This window comes from Sylvia atricapilla, chromosome 1 (assembly GCF_009819655.1).
Source record: "Sylvia atricapilla isolate bSylAtr1 chromosome 1, bSylAtr1.pri, whole genome shotgun sequence".
Classification (NCBI taxonomy): domain Eukaryota; kingdom Metazoa; phylum Chordata; class Aves; order Passeriformes; family Sylviidae; genus Sylvia; species Sylvia atricapilla.
Genome location: NC_089140.1, coordinates 55,658,148 through 55,683,193, shown reverse-complemented (window position 1 = coordinate 55,683,193; position 25,046 = coordinate 55,658,148). Strand labels below are relative to the sequence as shown.

Sequence of the window (25,046 nt, the reverse complement as noted above, 5' to 3'; positions counted from 1 at the left end):
TCCTTTCATGTCTATTCACCTCTAGAGAAAGTATGTTTTTTTAAACACTTACCTTGCACACGTTATTTTACCTTGCAAATCACTGAGTCTTTGGGAAGAGTGCTGGGGAAGAATTGATCAGAATACAGTACTTAAAATCATAAAATATCTTGAGTTGGCAGGGACGCATAGACATCATCAAATCAAAAGCCCTGCTTCTTGCAGTAATACCTTAAACTAAAGCATATGATTAAGAGCATTGCCCAGATGCTTCCTGAAAATAATGGCATGATTTCTGTTTTCTTTTTCACAATAGCACCATTTGGTTTCCTAAAGAAAGAATCTTAGGTAATTATACTTCATATAGGATTTTGCAGTCTCCTCAATAACTTTTGAGTCCTAAGGCCAACTTCAATCACTTTGAAGGAATGTGAGTCTCAAAAATAGAAACAAAAAGGAGTGTCATTATTAGTATCCTTGTAGAAGTGTGACTTCATTCTAGACGGACATCAGAGAATCCACGGGGGAAGATGCTGTTATGAGTGTCTTGGGGTTCATTTGTATGTCTGGTTACTAGTTTTGTAATGTCACCCTCTTTAGGCACCCTAATACAAGCACTTTGGGTTAGTTTGTCCATGCAAGGCTTCCCTTGGAACATAACAGTAACAAGCCACCTTTCTGAACATAGAGTCAGTGAAGTTTCTCATAAGGCCCATAAATAATTCAACTCAAAAAGATTGATTTCAATTGCATTTTATCTGCTGCTCAGGCTTAGTTTAGTTAGCTCTGGCTGTTACTTTGAAGTTTTTTGGTTTCTTCCCATTAAACAAGAACAGCTTTGTGCAGTCTCAGATTTGACTCTGCTGATAGTCATTCTGCATTACATATTATCAATAAATTCTCCAAGCTACTGATCTTTAAATGAGGTCTTCAGATGTCTTGCAGTCAACCTTTGATACTATAGCTAGCTTTCAGTTTGTCATTCTTCAGCTTACTTGTAAAAGTGAGAAATTTTAATGAGATACAATCATTTGCATTGTGCTGTCATGGTCAAAGTTCTGTTATGTTTTGATGCAGTATTGACATGTTCTAAATATTTTACTTGTAATATGTTATCTTAATAGAAATGAGGAGGCAGTTCTACAGCATCTTGAATTTTAGTGAAAGAAGTTTGGTTTTTAGAGGAGATTCTATTTTCTTTAATTGCTTTTTTCTTTGGTAGATTTTTTTTCTCACATACTTCCTGCATGTAATCCACATGGAGAATTAATTATTTGTCCTTAGAGATTCAGGTATTTCCCTTTCAGCAGCCATCTTTCTGCATCTTGGACTTCTGAGACTTTTCATATACAGCTGACAAGGATTAAAGAATTTTATGGGCTTTTCAATGCACCTCACTAGAAGATGGTTTTAATGTTTTGAATGAAAGTTCTTATTTCTTCATGCCATTTTTGGAATCTCATCTATTAGGCAGACTGATACACACACTTCCTTGTTCTCTCCATTTACAGTTACATATACCTCCAGGCTTTGTCAGGCTGAGTTTGTTTTGTTTTGTGGGTTTTTTTTAATTTAGTATCCTTCCCTGATTTCTTCTTAGCATTTAATAATTTTTACTTTCCATATTTAAACATTACTGAGGTGTTTTTTTCTACCAGGCCAAGCTCAAAGATACTGAACCAAAAAACATTGTTTCTGAGTCTTAGGCAAAGAATCAGTAGATAATATTTTTAATCAGCTTGTATGTTTTTTAACTGTGTCAAGAACAGTCAGTTCTCTGCTGAGCATTGAACTAGATTTTCCTAGAAGTAATCACTCTAAAAAATTGTTTATATTGCATCTGTAGAATGCTTATAGTTTATGTTAAGATGATTATGATAAAATTTTTAAAGATAAAATAAATGAAGTTTTGTGAACTGTTTAAGATGGAAAAATTAGTGCTGGAAAGCATAAGTGTAAACTCACATGTAAACCTCCTTTGTGAAAATTTGTGTGCACTGGGAGGCAGGCTGTTTATAAATGCTAATATTAAGGAGACTTGTCTCCTCAGTTACCCTTGAAAGTCAGCACAGGCACAGGTTCTCACTGAGGCAGATCACCAGATAAGTTCAAATACAGTTCTGAACAGCCATCTGGAGACATCTCTTGGAGAGACCTAAGGAAGTAAATTTTCTTAAATGAAAGTGGCCATAATCAATATGCCTGTAACTCTGTAGGATGAGGGAATAATAATGTGTGCATGGGGTGAAGTAAGTGTCTGGGGATAGTTTTCTAGGGAAAAAATTAACATTACACACTTTAAGTACTGTAGGAACATATAAATGGGCAAGTACCCCAGAGAGTAGATCTCTCCTATTTTACAGTATACTTTAGGTAAGAGGATACTGTGCTTGGTAGGCTAATTCTTTGTCACAATTCTTATTATAATTTGTATGCTTGTAGTAAATAACCAAATTGTTCCCGAGTTTCTATACTGCAAATCTGAAGTTTGCATTTTTTTACTCAGGACTGTATTGGATTGTCCCAATCAGCCTCAAATGCTTGAAGTGTGGGCATATGTACTAACACTTATTGTTTTAACCTGTTGTGCAGTTGAAAAGCATTGAGAAAAGTATTTGTGAAATCTGGAAAAATAACCATTTCCTGAAATTTAGTTTAATTTTTCAGCATTTTATAGCGTATTTGTTTTAGGCTTGCTTCTCCTGGAATATATCTTCATAAAATACAGAATCTGAAAGGATACTTAATAAAACCTAGGAGGAAGACAAGCATGTATGTTAGTCATGATTATATAAAATATTCTTTCTAAAATCCTTTTTCATTTCCAAGTAAATTAATACATAGGTTGCATAGGGTTTCACTCTCCAGAAATAAAAACATTTTAACATTCTAGTTTTGTAAAATAACACTCCATATGAAGCAAGGAAAGAATTTATTGTAAGAATGAGAATGTGGACAAAAGTTAGGCCATTTTAGGTCAGCATATAAAATTGCCAGTAAAATTGAGGGAAAGCATTTGAAATTAATGTTATCCTTTTTATAGCTATTCTGAATAATTCTACATTTGTGCATACATAATGTGGCTCCTGTGATGGTAGAAAATTTGTTATGACTTCAAAAACACATTACTAAATTAAAAGCTTACAAATGCATCAAGGAGATGGCCAGCTTTTCTCAATCAGAGCCTATCAAGTAATTTTCTGTGGCACTTCCTATACTGCATTGGTTTTCTTTTTGTAGTTTCTGCCACTGTAGAAACTCTTCTTTTTAAGTCTAGGCTAAATCTTATTGTAATAAGTATATCTCCATTACTCTGTTAAATCAAACTCTATGGAGTCTTGAAGTTAGCTCATTCTCAAGACTTTTTATGCTGGGACTAGCAGATATACAAGAACTAATGTTAGTTATGAAGTTACTATTTGTAGGATTTATTCCATTGAAATGTTATTAAAATAGTTGTTTCAATTTTTAAGCCCATACTTCAAAACCTGGGGGAAAAAATGATAAAATATGTATGTAGTAATTGATAGGGTTCAATGGAGTTTTCTAATAGGCTGGACAGTTTTCATAAATGTGTTATCACTGTTGGCACACTGTAATATAATAGAGCTGGTGGTAATGTCTATTTCAATTCATTATTCTTAGGATTTGATTAAGAAGTTTATGTGAGAAGTTTATGTGAGAGATTCAGTAATCTCTCACACTGTGGCCCACATTCAGTAGAGTTATGAAAACAGATTTGGATGCTACTCACAGAAACCATGTTGCTAGGTTTCTTTTGTTTTACTGAAAAATTAAAAAGAAATATGATAAGTGAAATTATTGTCTGTCATTAATGAAAATTGCAGATGGTGTGAGTAAACTGCATCCAGCTCTGGGGCTCTCAGCACAAGAGAGACCTGGATCTCTTAGAGTGGATCCAGCAGACAGTAACAAAAATTTTCAGAGTGCAGGAACATCTCTCCTGTGAAGAAAGTCTGGGAAGGTTGCTTGGAGAAGGTGGCCCCAGACAGATCTTACTGCAGCCTTTTAGTATATAAAAGGGGGCTTATAAAAGAAGTCAGCAAGGACTTTACCAAGGTCTGTAGGACAAAGGGGCAAAAGGTTTTAAATTGAAAGTTTCAAAGGGGTATTGAGGTAGAGTTTTAAAGAGTTTTCATGTCAATCTAAACCCATATTTTCCTCTTTTTCTGCACCTAGCTGTGTCTTTTGAGAATACTGCTACAGTCTAGGAGTTGTACTTTCCATGGAATGCTTTCAGTTTTGTTTTTATCTAAAGCTCTTTGATGCACAAAACTGTTACAGCTGAGGGAGAAAAATAGAATTTTTTTATGTTTCACTTAACTTTAAAAGAGAATTAAATATATTAGGAAAGCATAAATGTCAAAAAATGTAGAGTGATTGCTTAGGAAGAATTTCTTCCTGTCATGCACTGAACTTAATAACTTGGTATAGCATTGCTTAATTACATTGTACGTTATATTACATTATACAGACTCCCAACTAACACCATCCGATTCACTGCCTTTTCTTTTATGACCTTGGAAGAGAGTGATTTGTTCTTCATCATTTCCGTAACACCATATTGTGTTCCTCCGAAGGCACTTGGAGCAGTAAGACCATCACTTAAAGGAAGTAGTGGATTAGTAATGCCAGAAATAGGTATCAGCAGCCAGATGTCTTCTACATCTTCTTATGTAGAAGATATAGACCTAGACCTATTCTGATCCCTATTCAAACCTTTTGGAAGGCGGGAGCTCAAAACTTGTATCTGGCCCACAACTCTCAGTCTGAGACACATTGGTTAGTACTGCAGAGAAGAATATTAAAATTTGCCTTTATCATATATGCTGTGTACACATGCAAGAGAGTGTAGGTAAATTTGCAGAACTGTGTATCTGCATGTCCTGCATGCACATATGCAAGTATGTATGGGCGAATGCATATATCTATACTGTGTGATGGCAAATGTATAGGCTTTTATGAGTTTGTAATAGAATTGAATAGAGACATAATTTCATCTTCAGAGGATGTAGCAGAAGATACAATTCTTTCTGCAAGTCTTTTGCATGTGCACACACATCTGTAGTAAATTATAACTTCTAGAGTAATTCAAAGCTTTCTAATCCAATTTTCTACTGAGATTAATAGCATTTTGACAGAAAGAGCTATAAATGTTAAATATGCTGCACATGCTATACACATTGGAAATAAGATGTAGTGGTAACAGTGGTAAATCCTATTTTTTCCTCTCTCAAGACCTCTTTGGAAGCAGAATGAAGTTCTGGGTTTGTGAAGAGAGATAAATAATGGATGCATTTCATTGCTCTTTTTTGTCTTCAGGGAGTTTTAGAGATGCTTTGAATACTTTCCCCCAGCAGTCATTTTATACAGTAGTAACTAAGAAATGTCTGTAACTGTCATGTGGGTAGCCTGCATTATTAAATTATGTCTTGGGTCCTTCAGGATAAGAAGAACAGCTGGTATAAATTAGTGTAGTTCCCCTGAAACACATAATTCCATGCTGATTAATATAGACTGAAAATTTTATCTCCTTTGCCTACCTGAAAAAGACAATTCATAGGATTCCCCCAACAAAGGAAGCTGTTGGAATGGGGCTTTCCAAATGAAAGTGACTGATAATCCAAGAAGAAAGATATACAGAAGACTAATACAAAGGGGGGAGAAAACCCACAAATATTTCCATGAAGGCTTCTTTCCTGAGAGTCATTGATATTCCTTTTGTCTCTTTGAACATCTGTAAGGGAGGGCAACCATGTCCCTCTGTGTCACTCTCTGGCTCCAATGATGAAGTCTTGACAGCAGAGCTAAAAATTCCATTGTGTTCCCTCTTTAGCCCTCATAGCTCACCATTTTGCCCCAGAGTTAATGCTACTTCAGTGAAAACTGCGCCATTTAGTGGTTTCCCCCTATTCACAACTTCTTTTCAATATGTGAAGAAAATATTGAGCCAGCAGAATCTTTTTCAGGGAGGAGGGCAATTTCCCCTCCCCCCACCCCCCGACATGCAGGGAGTTTGAGCTCCAGAATTGTTTCCTGTGCTGCCACTGCCTCCATTGCATTCCACTCTTCTACAGCATGTAGGGCTGCTCCTGTACTAATTTGCAGCTATGCCCAGTCAGTATCCAGAGATCTCACCATAGCTGAAGTCTGGCATGTAGTGAGCATGTTAAAGCCTTGCCCTGAAAACCATAAAGCCATCTGCAAGTCCAGATCTAAAAATATTCTCCCTTTTGCCTCAACATTTAAATATCTGAACCTGAACATGTTTTTTTTTCTTTAAGACCCTAACTTTGCAGTCACTAAGCATTGTAGGTAGCGATCAAACTTCTGTTCCCATTTATGTAGGCCAAGCAAAACAAAATGTTACTATTTCTTAAGTCCATAGCATTATGAGGGGGTACAAGTTTAGTACGGTCTGAGTTGGGCGAAATGGGAAACATTGCTTATGCACCTTTATGCAGGCCTAATTAATCCTTTCTCTTACTCTGCAAAGCATGACCAAATCCACATTGGCTGGATATGGTAAAGGAACTTTTTGAACTTTAGATGATGCTGGTTTTATTAGGAATGGCAAATAAATATATTTCTCATTTATGAATAATTAAAGTCCCACCTACTCATAAATTGTGATTCCAGGAAGTTAGTACAATAAAAGTCTGAAAGCACACCTGCAGATCAGGTTGCTTTCAGACTTGAAGACAAAGTAATGGATGAATATAATAAGCATAAAATATATTGCAACTAAGTTACACTGGGTCAGACTTAGCCTTGGTGTAACTCCACTGCAGTCAATGGAGTTACAAGACAGAGTTCAATGTTTATGATTTTAAAATCTTGTGGTTTAAAGTTACAGTCCATCTGACCTTCCTTTTTGGCTCACTTTTATAGGTACCACATACCATGATGGCACATGACTATGTACAAATACCTAGATTGTTGCAATGACAGAAGGAAGACCAGGGACTCATTCCAGCATGAGCATCTGCCATCTCCAAAATAAGTAAAAGCTTTAAAGAAACTCTCCTCCTACCAGATAAGAGTTACAAGCAATAAAAATTGATCCTGATTTTGGATCTATTCACATAACACTTGGATAGCCTGTTAATAAAAACCAATTTCCAGCAGTGATAATAAGGATTGTTGCAATCTGACATGTGAGAAAGATCCTCCTTTAAAAGACTTGACACTTATTCAGTACAATCGCTGGTCTAGAGAACACCTGGCTGTCATTGTTACAGTTTTTCTGGGAGAAGCCTGACACCTTTTTTATTTTTTCTTTGAGACAAAATATATAGGTGTATATATATTTATGTATAAGCTTTTTTTTTACAGATTGTAAAATATTTTCCGTTTTATTAAAAATTAACCTTATCCTGGTGTATCAAACATTTTTCTTGTGTTACAAGTCACAAAAATGTGAGGTTAATATTCTGAATTTTCAGTTTTTCAGTCTGAGTTGACAGACTTCACTCCTTATGCGTAATGCATTGAATAAAGAACTACAACAACAAAACCTCAGAGTTTGAAACTAAGCCCCCCTCCCCTAGTCTTATATAACAGATAGAATGAACTGCTTTATGACGTGCTTTCCTGAAAGTGTGAAGAAAGTTTTTAGTAACTTTGGACTGTCCTCTGCTTTCTGAGTTCACTACACACTGACTGACCCTGTGACTGACAGTTGTGCCAGAGAGATTTCTGCAGATCCACTTACAAGAAAAGGATTTTTTGGAAGTTGCAGAGAAAATAAAGACAGAGAAGGAAGTTGTTTTATTAATTTGCATAGCACTCCTTAAAAAGATGGCTTTTTCAAAGCTGCACAGTGGCTCTTTTCTGGAAGTCTACCTCACATGTCAAGAAAAAGAAAACAAATAATTTTTCTAGAGATTACTGTATTTAAATTGATAAATCAGTACAGTGAGGATAATATCTGATAAGAAACAAAAAGGCTGGTGATTACAGTATGTCTCTCCAGAAAATACTGTTGCACTTATTTTCTTCTTTTATTTTTCTCTTGTACAAGCAGGAAATTGACTCGGAAAAGTGGTAATGGAATAAACTCTGTTTTGTTTAATTTGTTTGTTTCTTTCTTTAACTTTCTATTAGGCTGCTATCAAGTCATTAGAAATGAACCATTTATGTGGTAGGCACAAATAGGTGAGTAACACTAATAGGAGAGGTCACTGATTAACATTGATGTGATGTTCACTCCAGATTACTGAAATGGCATTTCTGAATAGCTTTCTTAAGGGTCAAATGGGCATTGTCTGGCCACAAATCATGCTTACCAAATTTGAAGATGAAATGGGACTGTCCTGGGGTGACTAAACCAGAGGCGGGAAAGCTTTTTTTGACAATATAATCTAGTGGTATCTAATAAAAAACTTTGTGATTTCCATTAAAAAATGCAGTGATTAATGTCCAAAAACCTTTAATTAAAAGGACTGTTCTGTGTCAATGTAAATTTTGAGATCTGCGTATTACTTTGTCTGCATCAATAATTATTCTACTTATATAATAGCATTTAGCAAAGGACTTCAAAAAAGTCTGAGTAAAATTGGTGAGGCATTTTTGGCTATAGGCTGCGGAAATACTGTTAGGGCCCTGGTGATAATTGTCCTAAAATATTTATGCTTGTATTCATTAAAATATATATTAGCAAGGATAATTAGTGGCATATTTAAAATCCTGCTGTGCAGAAGAACAAATGTTAAGTAGTCATAACTGGAAAAGCCTTTTCTACTACTTAAGCATACCAAAAAAACCAGCTCTCTTCTTTGACATGAGGTCTGAATTTGCTGCTTAATTTATAAAAAGAAGTAGACAAGCCAACTTTCCCAACAGTACCTTCTTCCATGCATGAATAGAGGTAGTTCTTATTTTGTAGTATTTGTTCAATACTGAGTACCATTTACAAAGAAGAGAGGCTTGGGAATGCCTACAGCAGGAAGTGTGCGTAGCAATACCCAAATGCTGGTATACATGATGACATGTCAGAGAGAAAAGGATCACTGTAGGCATAATCATTGCTTCTGAGCTGGAATGTGGGCAATGATGTGGAGAATATGGTTAACGTAGAAAGACTTTAATTCTTGTAGGCAGGAGACTGGAAGAAAATATATGCCTGCATGAGAAGCTGAACAAGTATAATTCTATGATGAGGGTTTATTTTTTTTTCCCAGAAATTTTAAATTACATCATCATTACCTTTTCTTTTTTTTCCCTTTCTGTGTTGCTGAAATAAAATTTATATTACACAGTCCTGGGAAAAGAATCAGACTTTTGTGAATCCCCTCCTATCATATTCACAACAGTTAATTTTTCATGGTGCTTACTGGAATAATCCCAGTTTTGAAAGTTGCATTCATTTGATCAAGTAATTTTCTTCTCTTTGTCATACTCTAAATGTGTAGAAGTTTCCATAGTATAGTTACAAAAGATACCATCATCTCTTCAAGTCTCCTCATAGTTTATTAGTTAAAGGTACTGCTCTTTTAAAGGGTACTTTGTTATGTGCTCTCTGTTTAGAAATGAACTTTCTGCTCAGACAGATGTAGCAATTATCACATGCCATCATTTTTGGTGTTTTTTTTTAATAGGAGAGTTTTAGCCAGACCTCTTTGGCTGTACAAATTAAACACCAAGCAAACAGGAAATAAATTTCATTGCAATGCAAACTGACTAGCTTCTTATCTGCAAGTCTGTCATATTGATCATGCTGTATTGCAAATTATGGTTTATGAATAAGTAATGGAAAAATGATTGTACCTTTACAGATAGATAAACAATCTTTCCTGGTGAATTGGAACTGAGTTTAAAGCAAGTTTCTCAGAATGCACACATTTCCCAATATTCAGCAGTGGTTTGGCCTCAGTCCTTTGGTTTCTGTTCACAAAGAAATGATGTCTTGGTGCAAATCTTGAATTCACAGTAACCTAGCATGAGGACAACGCAATAACTTTTTTTTTTCCAAACTATATCTTTAAGCAGTGTTAACCTATGTGTGTTGAACAATGCAGGGCTGATGTCCATTTTCTATGTGTCTATTTATAAATAAATAAACAATTGTATGTGTCAGCTGTGTACACAAAGCCAAGATTTCATGAACTCTAAATTATCTCTTTTGATCACGGAAAGATTCCCTGAATTATTACATAGTACTGGAGAAGATTTTTACCCTGTTAATATTGGAATATTTATATAAATAGTAAAACTTTTCCCATTCTGTTTTTATGAAAGGAAAATCATTGCAGAAGAATAAAAATCCTGGGGGACTGTTACTACTGTGTATCAGGATTGACCCAGCCCAAAACAGATCATGCCCATTGCTGTGTTGAAATGGGACTGGATATGATTGACACCATCACGTAAGTACTATGCATGGTGAACCCAGACAGGAGTGCTGCAACAGCTCCTATGTGGTGTTCAGGAGGTGTGCTCTTAGAAAAACATCAGTGTCTGCTAGCATTACTCACCTGGGAAGTCACTCTTGCATTCAGGCCACAGGACCCTGATTTCAGGAGCGGCCACACTAGACACTGATTTTCCACTCCATTTAATCACTGTAAGGAGTAAGTGTGCAAATTGAGTACGTAGAGGCACATACATGTACTGAATAGGTGGCAGAAAGATAGCGGGAAATAAGAAAGTATACCTTATTGCCTATTGCCACAATGAAAGCAGTCAAATTTGTTCTTTTGCAGTGATAAACATTGGTCATTTTGCACACTAATATGTAAATTCCAAACCAGTTCTGATGTATGCCTGTTGTATATGTGTTTGTAGCCTCAAAATCATAGCCTGCTGATTATTCCTTTTTAATGTAATTCCTTTCATTTATTCTGCTTTTAGAAATGTAATGTGAAATTTACTTTGCTGCTCAGATTTTTGTTTATGCCTGAGAGGTCTACACTGACCATTATTTTGCCAAGGCAAAAAATATGGATGTGAGAGAACTGTGAATGAGCTTTTAGCTGAAGCTGGAGATCTATTTCATTACCTAGGAAGGAAAGGACAAAGATGGAAAATTTCTTCACTACTGTACTGCCCACTTCTCCTTTTCATTTGCTAAAAGTACTACAGAATCTCTCAGTGGGAAGAGTTGGGTAAATTAATTCATTTTCTACCTTATTCAATGCAAGTTCATCATTTGTAAGCATTGTAAAATTGATAAAATACCTTTAATCTCTTAAGCTATAATTTATTATAGTCTATGATAATATAAAATCCTAAAAGAATATGTGTATTCTTTCAGCAGTATATGTATATTTCATTTATAAGGAAGCCCTGACCTTTAGAAACATAATTAGATGTACAGGTCTTGTACAGATTTTTCAAAAGCCTTCTGGTTTGTTTGGGTGTTTTTTTAAATCCCTGGAAAGCAATAGATTATGCTCTCATCATCTTTTAAACCTAGCATTAATCTTTAATTCATTAGTTGCACTGTATTTCATGTATACAAGTAAGGTATTGATATAGCTGTTGGAACTTTCCTCTTTAGAACATTTCAGTTTTGTTATTGAAATGAACATGTTCCCTTTTTAGGATATATTTTATTGGCTAGTGACATGATAATGTAAACTTGAAAAAGGAGTTGAATTAGAAAAGAATGAACTGGGACTGTTCAGCCTGCAGAAGAGAAGGCTAAGACGGATTCTTATCTATGCAGAAAAATACCTGAGGAGAAGGAATAAAGGAGACAAAGCCAAACTTTTCTCAGCAACATCCAGAGCCAGCATGAGAGGAAATGGGCACAAACTGAAATAAAGAAATTAAATTTCAACAGAAGAAAATCTTTTATTGTGGAGGTAGTCAGATACTCAAGAGGTTCCACTGAAAAGCTGTGGCATTTGTGTCCTTGGAGAGATTTAAACCCACTAGAATTCTAAGCAAACTTCTGAAGTTGGCTGTTCTCTGAGCAAGTATGTCGATCTAGATGATTTCCAGAGGCCCCTAGCAGCATCAGCAACTTTGCAATTTTAAGTGGATGAGCTGTAGTATGTTATCTAGACATGTTTAGTTAGAGGCTGTGGTAGAAGATTACTGGCCATTTCAGGATTTTATTTTCTAAAGAATCCATAAATTTTAGGTTTTTTGAGTAGTTAGTGGTCAGAGCATGGTAAAAGGGCAAGATGGGTAAGAAGCAAGGTTTTAAGACAGTGCTAGATTTACTTTGGGCTGTTTGATAGCTAGGGACCTATTCTACATTCTTTGTGCACGAGCACAGTTAGTCTCTCTCCTTAACAGAAACCAAAGTCAGAATATAGATTCCCCAGAATAATTTGTTTTAAAATATGTTTCATTAAATGAAAAGGAGAAGTCAGGAGCTTCTGACAGTGAAGCTGGAATGAAGCATTTTACACTGTATTCGTATGATTATTAGGCTTTGTTTATCAATTCCATGAGATAAAAAGTCGCTTTTTTTTAAACTTTACCCTTTCATGCAGAGGAGGATGCCAACTGGTAGGTTTTTTTAAGTCTATTCTCTTTACTGTAGAATTCAGGTCTTGGCACTGCAAAATTTATGCTTGGAATTTGTAATCCCTAGTGATAGGTTTGTCATGTTTCCATGGATGAATAAATAAATAAATAAAATCATTTTAACTGTGATTCATATGATGGATCTGTCAAAAGTGTGTATCCCAAAGATATGTAGTAACAAGAGGTGGGGTTTTTTTTCTGGAAAATCAAAGAATAGAAACTTCTATGGCTGATTGATGGTTCTGTGATTGGATTGAGTTGAATCTGTTCATATAAACTGATACATTCCATTCTCTTCATATTCTGCATAGCTGTTATTTAAGTATCCTACAATATGGTGTTGAATGTATCTTCTGAGAACATAATTTTTTAGGTATTACAAAATAATTACAATTTTCACAATTTCATCCAGTTTCCTCAAAGGATTTTCTTCAAGGGTACAGAACCAAAGTAATTATGATAGGAGATTTTTATTTTCAAAAACTGACAAAAGAGATAGTGTTATATTCTGCTTGTATTCCAAAAGCAATTCTGCAGCCATTGTGTCAGTGCCTCAGTACAGGTCAGGTGTTTGTTCTACTTTAGAGTCACTTACAGCACCATAGCAATGAGTGAAGTGTTCAATACCACCAAAATTGCTCTTAACATGTGAGTTTTTACTGGCAGGCTTTTGTTAGTAATACAATTAAAATTATCACATTAGTGCCTCTAATATGTCATATATTTCTCTAATGTGGCATATGTCCTCACCTTGGTTATGAATATTGTGTTAGGCCAAGTACTCTCTTCAACTTACTGAAATTGGTTGCCACAATTGAAAGTTTCAGTTTCACGTACTACTGTGTCCTACCTTCTAAACAGATATATTTGTTAGCTAATTGCCATGTAGAAAATTATGCCCAGCTAACAAAGCTCTTCCCCTCCCTCTCTCCTCCAAAAGCTGTCTAGAGTTCTGTTTTAAGCAAGTGCTATGGGGGAAATTTTATACACTCTTCCTAGTTTTGTCTTTCCTTAGACAACACTTCATCATGGATATAAATTTTATTAAAAAATTCTTTGACTCAGCCCAGCAACTCCTCTGAGGAGATGAAATGTGGTGAAATGACACACTTGTTTAACTGCATTCAACAATGTTGCAGAGTAGGAAATGTTTCCTGTTCATTTCTGTAATGTGTCCAGATGGAAATAAGGAGAGATTCCGAGTGAGCAGAATATAAATACTAGATTTTGGACTGGGTCAAAATACTCAGGCTCCAAAAGTTCAGGGCCTTGAGATGTTTGAACTGGCAGGAGTGAATTGACCTTAAGTTTTTAGAGAACCAGGAGCTGCCTTTTTAAGAAGCTGTCTACCAGCAGCGAAAGTTTCATCAACTTGCACCTCTTCCAAAGAAAGCCAGCAGCCTTTCAACAGCCCTTACTCTCTGTCCTAGTTCTCTGAGTAGCTGAGCAATACTTGGGGGAAGTGTATGTAATTGAACCAAAAATCATATCTATGCCTTTAACCAGGAAACATTAATTTCTGCAGATATTTTTAGACCTAAAGAAAATACCCAAATATTATAAGAAATGGCATGCAGAGCTTTTTTGTTTCCCTCCTGGAATGCTCAGAAGCACAAACAGTCTGGAGCTGTTTGGCAGGTGATCTAAATTACTTCTATGGCTTGTAGCAGCACATCAAGTATTTGTAGCTAAGGAGGGAACTAAAATTTAAAGGCTTCGTTGGATACTTGAACTGTCAGGGTAGATGCTTTTCTTATTAATCAGTTGCATAGACTCTGAACACAAACGGTTTAAAAAAATATTTTTTGATTTCTGTTTGTTTCTGGGTCTACTTTTCCATGAATATTTAGAAAACTTTAGTATAGGAACCTATAAAAGAATAAATTATAATGAGTAATTACTTATTATTTGAGAAACTCCTATTCCGGGCTTGTTTGTGAAGTGCTGATATTTTCTCAGAAATGTATTTATAGTTTAAAATACGTCAGTGGACATTTTTGTGATATTTTATTGTAGAAATGTTGATTTTTTTGGGAACGTGTACATTGTACTGCTCTGAATTTAAATTTGAAGCTTCTTCTTTCTATATTACCTAATTTTCCCCATTTTTGATAGCTCAGTGGGGTATATTTACGGAAATTGTCTGCATAAACAGCACAGAGGTCTAAAAGATAAATTCAAAAAAGGTAATGAACTGAGGTTTTATTTTTTCCTACTCAAATTTAATAATGATGAAAGCATCTCTGAAACACACTGTAATTTCTGGGGAAGATGTAGAAATGAATTTTCAATTTAGAATTTCGACTAAGTGACTACTTATGGAAATTTTTTGTTCAAAACATGAAGTGTTTTCAAATTCTACTTTATATGGTTCATTGATGTATTATACAGTTCAGCTTATTAATGTGTAGTATTTCTCTGCTCATCTTTTCTCATTTAATTTTTGTTATTCTATTAAAATTTCTAAAAGGAGATTAAATTTACCCCAGTAAGACAAAGCAATGTCAAAACCTTGAGTGGACTTTATCAGTGTCAGAATTCCGCTGTCTTTGTGCATACATTTAGTCTGAGGTTTTATATACTTTTTTAAATGGAGGAGGAGGAATGGAACCAACCAAAAAACCCCACCCTCATTTGTGAACAGAGAAACTCCAACTTTTTTGGGTTCATAAATTAAGATTATTACATAGGTTCTTAATTATGCAGGAGAACATAGGTAGACTAGGTGTAATCCTGAAGGGCTTTTTGCTTGCAAGGTATGGTCTTGATGTAAGGCCAATCTGTTAATTAATAATAAAAACAATACACATGCTCAGATGAAGATACTAAGAGTGGCTGTTTATTGGTAGGTGGCTTACCTTGTTAGGGTCATTCATTTCCTCAAAGCTTTGTCAAAGTGTGCATAACAAAGCTTTGTAACACTAGAATCCTTTTAGGACTTCTTGAGGTCATATTTCAGGCCTGACTGGGAACAGATATTGAGTAAGGGAGAGCTGACTTGCAGTGAGTAGGAATAGGACAAGGAAATATTTCATCTTCCAAAAAGTTGTTCATAAGCCTTTCTGTGCTTTTGCATAAAATATAACTGAAAAATATGTTATGTCCAGATTCCCTATGGGGACAAAAGAGATATTCATGTTACTCACATAAGTGATGGCTGACATGGTTTGTACTTCATAGGTGAAGAGTTTCTTATTTAAATTTGGGGCAGGTATCTTTGCTGCACATCTCACATCTTTATGTATGATGACTTTTCTGTTAATTGTATTTAAACAACTACAACTTCCAAAGGCGTTGAAAAGTCTTTCTAAAGGTATCTCTGCAAAATCCAGTGTAACTGGATGACACTTGGAAAAAAAATGGTCAGTGAAGGGCAAGGGAAAATTATAGTAAGAGTCTCATTTTTTAAGATCTTCTTCAATTAAATGCATTGAAAAATTCAAATTAAGAAAATTAAGCGAAAATAAATTCTTACACTGAATAGTCAATTTCCTTTATTCAGAGATAATATCACTTTTTTTACAGCAACTGGACTGTGAAATAACAGGTGTTTCTCTAACAGAACGAGCTGAAAAAAAATCTATGTACAGTGTTATTACATAACATGTAATATTTAAGACTGTTAGTTTCAAGGTGCCTTTTCAGTGTTCACAACTTTGTGCAGAGTGCAAGTCATAGCATGCCCTTCATTCACAGAAATGAAAAATCTTTCCTTATTGCGGCACCAAAAAAAAAATTTTTAATAACAATTTTGCGGGTTAATTCATCTTTTACCAGCTGGGCAGTGAGAATCTCTGAACATTAGATTTAATTTACAGGTGCAAGACTAGTGACAGGTTGTTTTGATGCCACTTTTACTGGAGCTTTGGAAAAATACTAGTGTTTATAATCACTGCTGTTCTTACAATGATTTGTTACTCTTATCATTTTCTTTGCCCTGTACTCTGGTGTCATAGGTTTAACACAGTTTGGTTTTTGGTTAATGGATTATTGCTCTGCTAGGACCTGGGACTTTCTTTTGGAAAGGACAGGGATCTATCAGGTGCCAGTTCTTGGACTGACATGTATTTTGACCACTGAGAAAATGGACAGGGACTTTTGGTAATACTCATATAAACTGAGTGTGCCCAAGCCAAGGCTCTCTCTTACCTCCGACCAGAGAAGGTAACAGAGCTCTGAGGAGTGCCCAGGCTGGACAGGCCCGCTGCTCCCCACTGTGGGGGAAGCCATCCCTGGGTCTGGCCGTGTCTCCAGGCCCCCATCGGCTGCCGGGGGTGGAGGCTTCAGCTGAGATCCCTGACTGCCCAAACCTTTCCAAGCTGCTCCCATCGGTGTGAGATTCTTGCCCCCCACCTCCCATCCACCCAGCTGGCACGGCCTTGAAGTCAGACACTGACCGGGGAAAAGAACACCTAGGAAAATTTAAGTCTTTCTTGGCACAGATGAAATTTCCACAGCCCTAACTTTTTCCTTAGTGAGAGAGAGGGCCAAATTGGAGACATGTAAAGAGACAATAGTCTCATGTAAAGAGACAATAGATCTCAAAGTCACTAAAGGAAAAGTGACCTCTTAGGTGGAAGAGATGACAAGTTGCCTTGGTTCTAGGCTGAAAAATCTCCTACGAGTTATGGTAATAGATTGTAATATGAATATGCTAGAATAATCCTTGAAATCGTGGGCAATATGAATTGGGGAAATGATTTGTGGATTTTAAAGCAAAGGTATCTGTGATTTACTGAATTAATACTGAATTAGAAATTGTGATTTGGTGGTCCTATGAGAGCTTAGAACAGAGAGAGATGAGAAGAAGCCCCTGTGCCTGCAAAAGAAGTGAGAAGACATCTCTGTTCCCTGAGTTGAAGAATCCTTTGCCTTTGAAGTTGCTTATCTTTTAAAAGTGCCACTCCAGTATATATATGTGTGAGTCTATGGCCCATATGTAGTCATGGGAAAGGCTGTGTGGTATGGGAGGTTCCACAACTGCAGAAGTTCCCCAGGCAGGCTGCATTTGTGTGAGTTAAAAGCCACAAACAGACTGTTTCTCTTGTGGAAAGTCACGAAAATGACAGGAAAGATTTCTCTCTCAAAGACTGAATGAAAGACTGTTTTATAACTGGTACTGACCTGGAGTTCCGAGTTTTGCCTCTTTGCATTGTTTGTAGAAAATTAGGTTTGTAGTGGGAGAAAGGGTTGGTTTAGAAATTTCATTTGTGGGTTGTTTTTTTTTTATTATTTTCTTATTTTCTTCATCTTAGCATGTGTTAATAAAATCTATCAGTTTACCTTAAGTTAAGGGCCTGTTTTGCCTTTTTCTCCAAAATCCTGTCTCCCAAAGATGGAAAAGAGCAGGCACTAAATTCAATGAACATGAAAGCATTACATCTGATAACTGGGTGATTGAACCAATTAGAACATAGTAGATTGGGAGCAATTACTTATACATTGGCCATCTCAACTAGTGCCTCTTTGGACCTCTTTTCTCACAGAAATGGTCAAGAAACTAAGAAATACCGAGATATAGGTTCAACAGTAATTAAAATATAATCAATTTTTTTTAATTACAATTAGGGCTTTGAAACTAGTGAAGGTAGAGAACAGTACCTGAATATACCACTTCAAGGTTTTATAAGACCCTTTCTATTCAGTCATGTATAGATATGTGTTGATTTTGAGAGGAGAGAAAATGAAATGCAGTCATGGTCTAAATGTTAACATTCTGATGCTGTCCATTACAGATCTGTTGCAGAAGCTACAGAGGTTGATCTCAACATGAGAGTTGGATTGCATACAGGCAGGGTGCTTTGTGGGGTCCTGGGTCTCCGAAAATGGCAATATGATGTCTGGTCAAATGATGTGACATTAGCTAATGTAATGGAAGCTGGAGGGCTGCCTGGGTAAGTCTGAAAAAGAACTGTAGCAGAAAAAATACAAAACTGTATGAGTGAAGAGTTTCTTTCCTTTTTTGAGGCATTTGCAATATAGTTGCTATTGATGAAAAGGATTGTGTTTGGCATGAGTAATCAATGTATTATGTGATTTATCCTGTGGAATTTTCCAAATTATATTTGTGCAATAAGTTAGATTAGAAGCAAAACTTGTTTTAGAAGTTGCAAAATATAAAAAGTAGGAATGAGACAATAGTAGGAATGTAAGAAGGCTAGATTTTGATCATTTCATGTTACAGAAGTAAAATCCTGTAGAAATTCCAGGATTGTTTTACCCTTATGCACCTCTATGCTTTGAGGAAGCAGGGGGATGCCTTGTTCTTTTACATTACAAGATTTCCAACACTAGTTGTGTGCTATAGAAAAGATGTACCTGTTTATGAACTCAGATATTGATGACACTTGCATATAATAAAGTAGCACATAAACCTGCAGCCAACCCACGGGACATGTCCTGGAACTTTAAGACCTCATTGCACAGCCTTGGACACAATTTAAATACACGCAGTGAACATTTGCAAAGGAGTATGGGTGTTCTGTGTGTAGCATACATTAGGACTAGGACCTGCCATCTTCTTTTTGATTTTTACAAGATCTTGACTGCTGGACAAAAAGACAAAGGAATCAATTAATTTTTGTGGTAATTACGTGTTTCTATTTATTTCATACATCTGCTTTAGATAATTTTGGCAGTGTATTTTATGTGCTCATTACACTAAAGTTACCCAGTGGAAATAAAATCTGAACACAAGCTTATTAGAGGAAAGCAGTGAAGTCTTTTCAGATACCTTCTCTGAAGACATCTCAAATATAAGGGGTCTTTCAGGAGAAAATGTGAAAACTTTTTCAGGATAAGGAAACGCAGAAATAATATTAAAGATGAGTGAATTGCCAAAATAAAGTGAATGAGAAAGCTGCCTACAAAACAGAGTTAATGAATTATATGAGTCAGAGATGTGAAGTGAAACAGAACTTTCTGCTTTATACACAAGAAAGGGTTGGAGTGTGATGTCACAAGTTTCAAACACCAGGATATTTTTCCAAGCAGCTGCTGAGGTAAAAACTTAAGAAAGCCACACAATATAGAAGATAATGAGTAGACACTCACTTTCTATAAATCAGTAAATCTGCAAGTGTTTGCATTGTCAACAGGAGTTTTATTTCAGTTGCAAGTAGCTCAAAATGTATATTTGCTTTAAACAATAATGTCTAATTTTTCTTTTCAGGAAAGTTCACATTACAAAGACCACCTTAGAGTGCCTAAATGGAGACTATGAGGTAGAACCAGGATATGGTCATGAAAGGAATAGTTTCTTGAAGAAGCATAATATTGAAACATATTTCATTGTGCCATCCCATCGTAGGAAGGTAAGCTTGTTCAGTGATACGTTTTTATAATTTGGAACCTGTTCTGTGCTATTCTGAAAGCAGAGACAATACTAGATTGTTGTTGGGTTTGGGTTTTGTTTTTTTTTCTGAAAGCTCTTCAAACACTCTTGAAGGCTCAGCAGTGTAATAACATGTGGAATCTCAGCATGTGATGAGGTAGTGACTGGTTCTCCAACAGCTGTGACTGTAGTCACACCTTTCCTCCTCAACCAGTTACTGAGTGCAGCCTTTTGTTCTACTGAAAAATGTTTCTTGTGAACTCAGTAGGAGTCTTGAAAGTCCATAACTGTTGTTTAAACACATTCAATTTGATAAACCTTTTCTACATCAGAGGAGGCTTATCTTTGACATGCTTAACAGACCAAGGGAAATTTTATTGCCTTTTATCTCAGCCAGAGAATTTGGGATACAGATTTTTGAACCCTTATCTTCTGAAACTCTGTGCAAATAAGTTTATTTCAGGGATTTTAACCTTCTTGGGGACATGGTTCTCAATTCTGAAAGTACTAGTCAGGTTTTAAAGTGTTGTCTTTACACACACCATGTTTTTAGGCTGTCAGAACTTCATATTTGAGAGTATTCACCACCAAGTGTCTGAGAAAAATTTAACCACAGAGAAACAGGTCATCTTGAATATCATATCTGCAATCAGTTTTTTGGTCTTAATTTGATGACTGTGAGCTATTATGGAAATCTTGGAAGTCCAGTCACCGGAGTAATTTGATTCTGGGATTGAAAATCCTGTTGTTTTATTCTGGAAATACTGCTACAACAGTGATTCTATGTGCTTTCTCTAAAGCATCTTCTTATTAGAGAGATGGAGTTTTCTAATCCACTGTGAAAATCATGCAATTTCACATTTTGTTCTTCTGGGATATATGATTAAATTCAATTTTAGATAACATGAAAGAAAACAAGTGGAAAAACAGTGGGTTAAATTCTGTTTTGGCAGTCAGTGCGTAAGGTTTTTGGTGGCTTTCTTGAAACCAGGACTAGCAATTTTTAGGAAATCAATATTTCCTAAATTAAATAATCCCAATAAGGAAGAAAATGCAAAGAAGAGTTTATTTAAGGTAGGTGTGTTGCTTACTGCTGCTAGGTTGTTTGTCTTAGTTTCCCGTTGTTTTCATTCCTTCAGTATTATGTATCATTTCATTTTTATATTATAATATATCAGGTTTCATTTCATATTGAGGAAATAAATCGAGGAATTCCAGGAAATTGCTCCGTAGGTTGGTGCAAAAAGACAAGCAGAGGCAAAAGGGAATTAGTGTGACTTTTACATAGAGAAACTGTACTATGTCAATTCTGCTACAAAAACCAGTGACTAAGGAACAGAAGCTTGACCATCATATATGGAAGGAAGCCAGGTCAATGCATGTTTAATGTGCAAGAACACGAGCATACTGCTGTGAGAGCACACATTTCTTTGTTTTTGCAAGATTGCTGAGAAACTCCTGGTGAATGCTGAAAAAGGACTGCTTGAGTTGTCATCAGCTTCATAAACCCAAATGCCATGTTACCCATGGGCGTCACTGATGAGTCTGTGGCAGATGAAATGGCAGATGCTGCTCTACAGCTTAACAGCAGCTCTCTAGCATGCATCAATGGCATGTCAGCCAAGAAAGAAACACTTCATAAATTTTACTGGTGTTGACTGGCTTCTCCACTGGGCTTGCAGGTCAAACAGCCACTTTGCTGTTTATCACAGTCCATCACAACCATCCCTAATCTTTGTACACTTGCATACTGATCACTGACCACAAGCTACATAATAGCATATTTGCCTTCTAAATAAACACCTGCTGTTCCTTCCTACTCCAATCACTGCCTCTTCAAAGACATAAAAATAGAAGGCTACCCATGAAGCACAGACAAGACAGAGTTTTACCTCTTGAATTCAGGTATTTTCTGATTTAATATTGTATTCCTTCCTCTTGAACCTCAGCAGCTGAAATACAGCTTTTATTCTTTATATATCATCTCTGACATTAACATGAGCTGACTCAGGCAGGTATGATACTAAGTGTAATGAAAATCAATGTTATGAGCAAGAGATGACCAAGAATACATTGAATTTGAAGCAAAAGTAAGACCACTTGGCAAGTGGTCAATGACCAAGAATACATTGAATTTGAAGCAAAAGTAAGACCATATGCCCCAGGTCTTCTATATTTGGTCTGACAGGAAAATTTTTCATCACTGTCACTCTAGCCAAGAATGGCAACAGTGTAAGATGACTCATTCATCTACCAGTTACATTTTAAATATGAACAGATTGTAAATTATTCCCATCTTTTAAATCTTCTGTTGAATCAGCTAACTTTTATGGTCTGATGTGCTTACTGGTTTAATATGAGAGCACTGATAAGCGCCACTGAAGGAATACATTTCTTTGTTTTGCTACCATTTTTATTTTGGTAGAGAATATATTAGTCTATTATTATCTATTAGTCTATGCATTCAACAGCTTATAGTCTACCTGGAGACCTGTGAAAAGTGGTGTCTCACAGGGGTCGGTGGGGAGGCTGATACTGTTCAGCATCCTTGTCAATGACATGGACAGTGCAGCTCCAGAAAGTTTCTTGACGACACCAAGCTGTGTGGTGCAGTCAACATGCTGGAAGGAAGGGATGCCATCCAGAGGAACATGGACAGGCTTGAGAGGTGGAACTTTGTGAACCTCATGAAGCTCAATAAAGCCAGCGACAGCTGGGTCAGGGCAATCTTAGGCACACCTACAACTTGAATAGAGAACTAAATGAGAATACCCTATGCATAAGAATTTGGGCGTGATGGTTGATGAAAACTCAATGTGAGCTGCGTGAACTGGCAGTGTGTGCTCAAAGCCCAGAGGGCAAACGATGTCCTGGGCTGCCTCAAAAGGATAGTAGCTAGCAGATTGAAGGAGATGATTCTGCCTCTCTACTCTGCTCTGTAAGATCCCACCTGAAGTACTGTGTACAGTATTGGTACCCCTTCCCATAAGTACAAGGAACAGTTGGAGTAAGTCCACAGATGATCACAAAGTTGACAAGAGGACTGGACCACCTCCCCTACAAAGACAGGCTGAGAAAATTGGGGATCTTCAGCCTGGAGAAGAGAAGGTTGTGTGAGAGCTCACAGCAATTTCCAGTATCTGAAGGGGTCCTACAGAAAAGTCAGAGAGAGACTCTGGCAGGAGCTGTAGTAATAGCACAAGGATTAATGGCTTCCAGCTGAAAGAGAGTTGGTTATGTTAGTTGCTAGAAAGAAATTCTATACTTTGACAGTGGAGGGACACTGGAACAGGTTGCCCAGAGAATCTGTGGATGGTCCAACCCAGAGAGTGTTCAAAGCTAAGGTTGGATGGGGCTTTAAACAACCTGGTCTAGTGGAAGGTGTCCCTGCCTATGGCAGAGGCTTGGAACTAGATGGTCTTTAAGGTCTCTTCCAATCCAAACCATTTTATGATTTCATTATTATTATTATTATTATTATTTAGTTCTACTTAACGCATAATTGACTGGATTACATTCAGCTCCTAAACACACTTAAATAATGAATCTGATTTCTAAAGCCAGATTTTTTTAATTAAAAGAATCCTTTTTTCTGACTTCCATAGTTAAAAACTTATGCAAATGTGCCTTCTTAGTACAATACATGTTCCCTGATACATACACTGATAAAGTTACTAGTTTTTTAAAAGCTATCATACTACTTTTAAGTTTGATTGTCTTCTTGATATTTTATGTTGATATTAATACTTACAGTCATAGACCAAAATACTGCACTGAGAGAAAATTTGGAAATTTTGATTTATGTAAGAAGGCACAAGTCTGACCATACACATGAATGCCTTGGGCTTTTGCAGGAGATTTGATCCAGATAGAAAAAGACATATAAAATTTATAAATAAAAAATATAAAATTTAATATATTAATTATTCACTCCATGCTTTAGAAACATGATCATTCTCTTAATTTCAAAAAAATTCTAGCTTTGTGAAGTATAGTAAGTATTACTTTATATGAATTTTATTTCAAGAAAAAAAATATCTAGGCCATAATATTAATCTCAGAGCCCCTTACAAGGACTTTATAACTCTGCTTAGACCATCTAAATAACTTTTTCTACTAAGGATTTCCACCTAACTAATCCTGTTATGACTTTCAAACTGTTTGCCTAAAATTTAATTTATTTTTAATTTAATTTTTTAAACAGAGTTAATCTGGCTTTCGTCAGAATCCTTCGTTCTTTCATTGTCAGCACTGACATTAGTCAAAGTGCATTTGCCTCCAGTTTTCCTATTGGAGTAGCTGACTCCCAGTTGCACAGCAGAAGTAGGGGGCTTAGCTGGACTGTCTCCTTCATTTCTTCAGTTGCTCTAGAAAGTCTGATTCTCTTGTAGTAAAACACCTCTAAGGTTTGTGTCCAACCTCACTGATATCTGAGTGGTTTTTTACTTGGGCTTGCTTCTCTGTATTTATTGCAGCAATTCACTCTGTGGTGGCACCTCTCCAGTTTTGAAAGGACTCATTATTTCATCAGCTGAGAAAACAGCCCAGCACAGCTAACTAGTAAAACAGCCCAGCACAACTAACTAAGTAAAATTCCTGAAGGTACTTCTAACAGATAGCCACGTAGTTGTAAGAAGTGATCAAGTTTGCATGAAGGGAAAGATTTCTCAGCATGTGATAATTTTTGCCTTTACAGAATTTGGCCTGCCATCACTGTTACCCACTGCCAGCTTTAAGAGAACCTGCTTCATGGTGTAACTTTGCTGGCTCCAGAGACAATGCAAAGACAAGTAATGCTGTATACCATTAACAGCAGTAGAGCTGTGTCCAGGAATAGTAGTCATAGGGTGCAAAAAACAAATGGAAGCACTATTGATGCAACTTACAAATTATTCCTGTGTAACAAATGTTGTGGTTACTTTCAAATGTGTGAAAGTAAACCGAGTGAGAGGCTCCAAGTCAGAAATACAATTTAATGAGAAGACAAGAGAAAAAAAAAAAAAAGATAAAATAAAATAAATGCAATAATGCAAAGAGACCACTGACAGAGTCAGAATACGACCTGAGCAGGGTGATGGAAGCAGTCCAGGTGAGGTGGTCTTCCTGAAGGAGTGATCTCGTAGAAAGTTCTGATGGCTCTGGTCCTCTGGGAATCCAGTGGGTAAGGTCTGCCTGTACGGTCTCAAATCTCAGCTTATATCCAGGTGAGAATGCTTGATTCCTCCCCCTGGGC

General features: G+C 36.3%; 1 protein-coding gene across 1 annotated transcript in view; it reads left to right on the top strand.

Moving 5' to 3' along the window:
* The window catches only part of ADCY1 (adenylate cyclase 1), a 156,434-nt gene that overhangs the window by 86,268 nt on the left and 45,120 nt on the right, over positions 1-25,046 (top strand). The window contains 3 exon segments of the mRNA XM_066323149.1: positions 10,240-10,367; positions 18,216-18,374; positions 19,652-19,793. Coding sequence (XP_066179246.1) covers positions 10,240-10,367; positions 18,216-18,374; positions 19,652-19,793 — 429 coding nt within the window.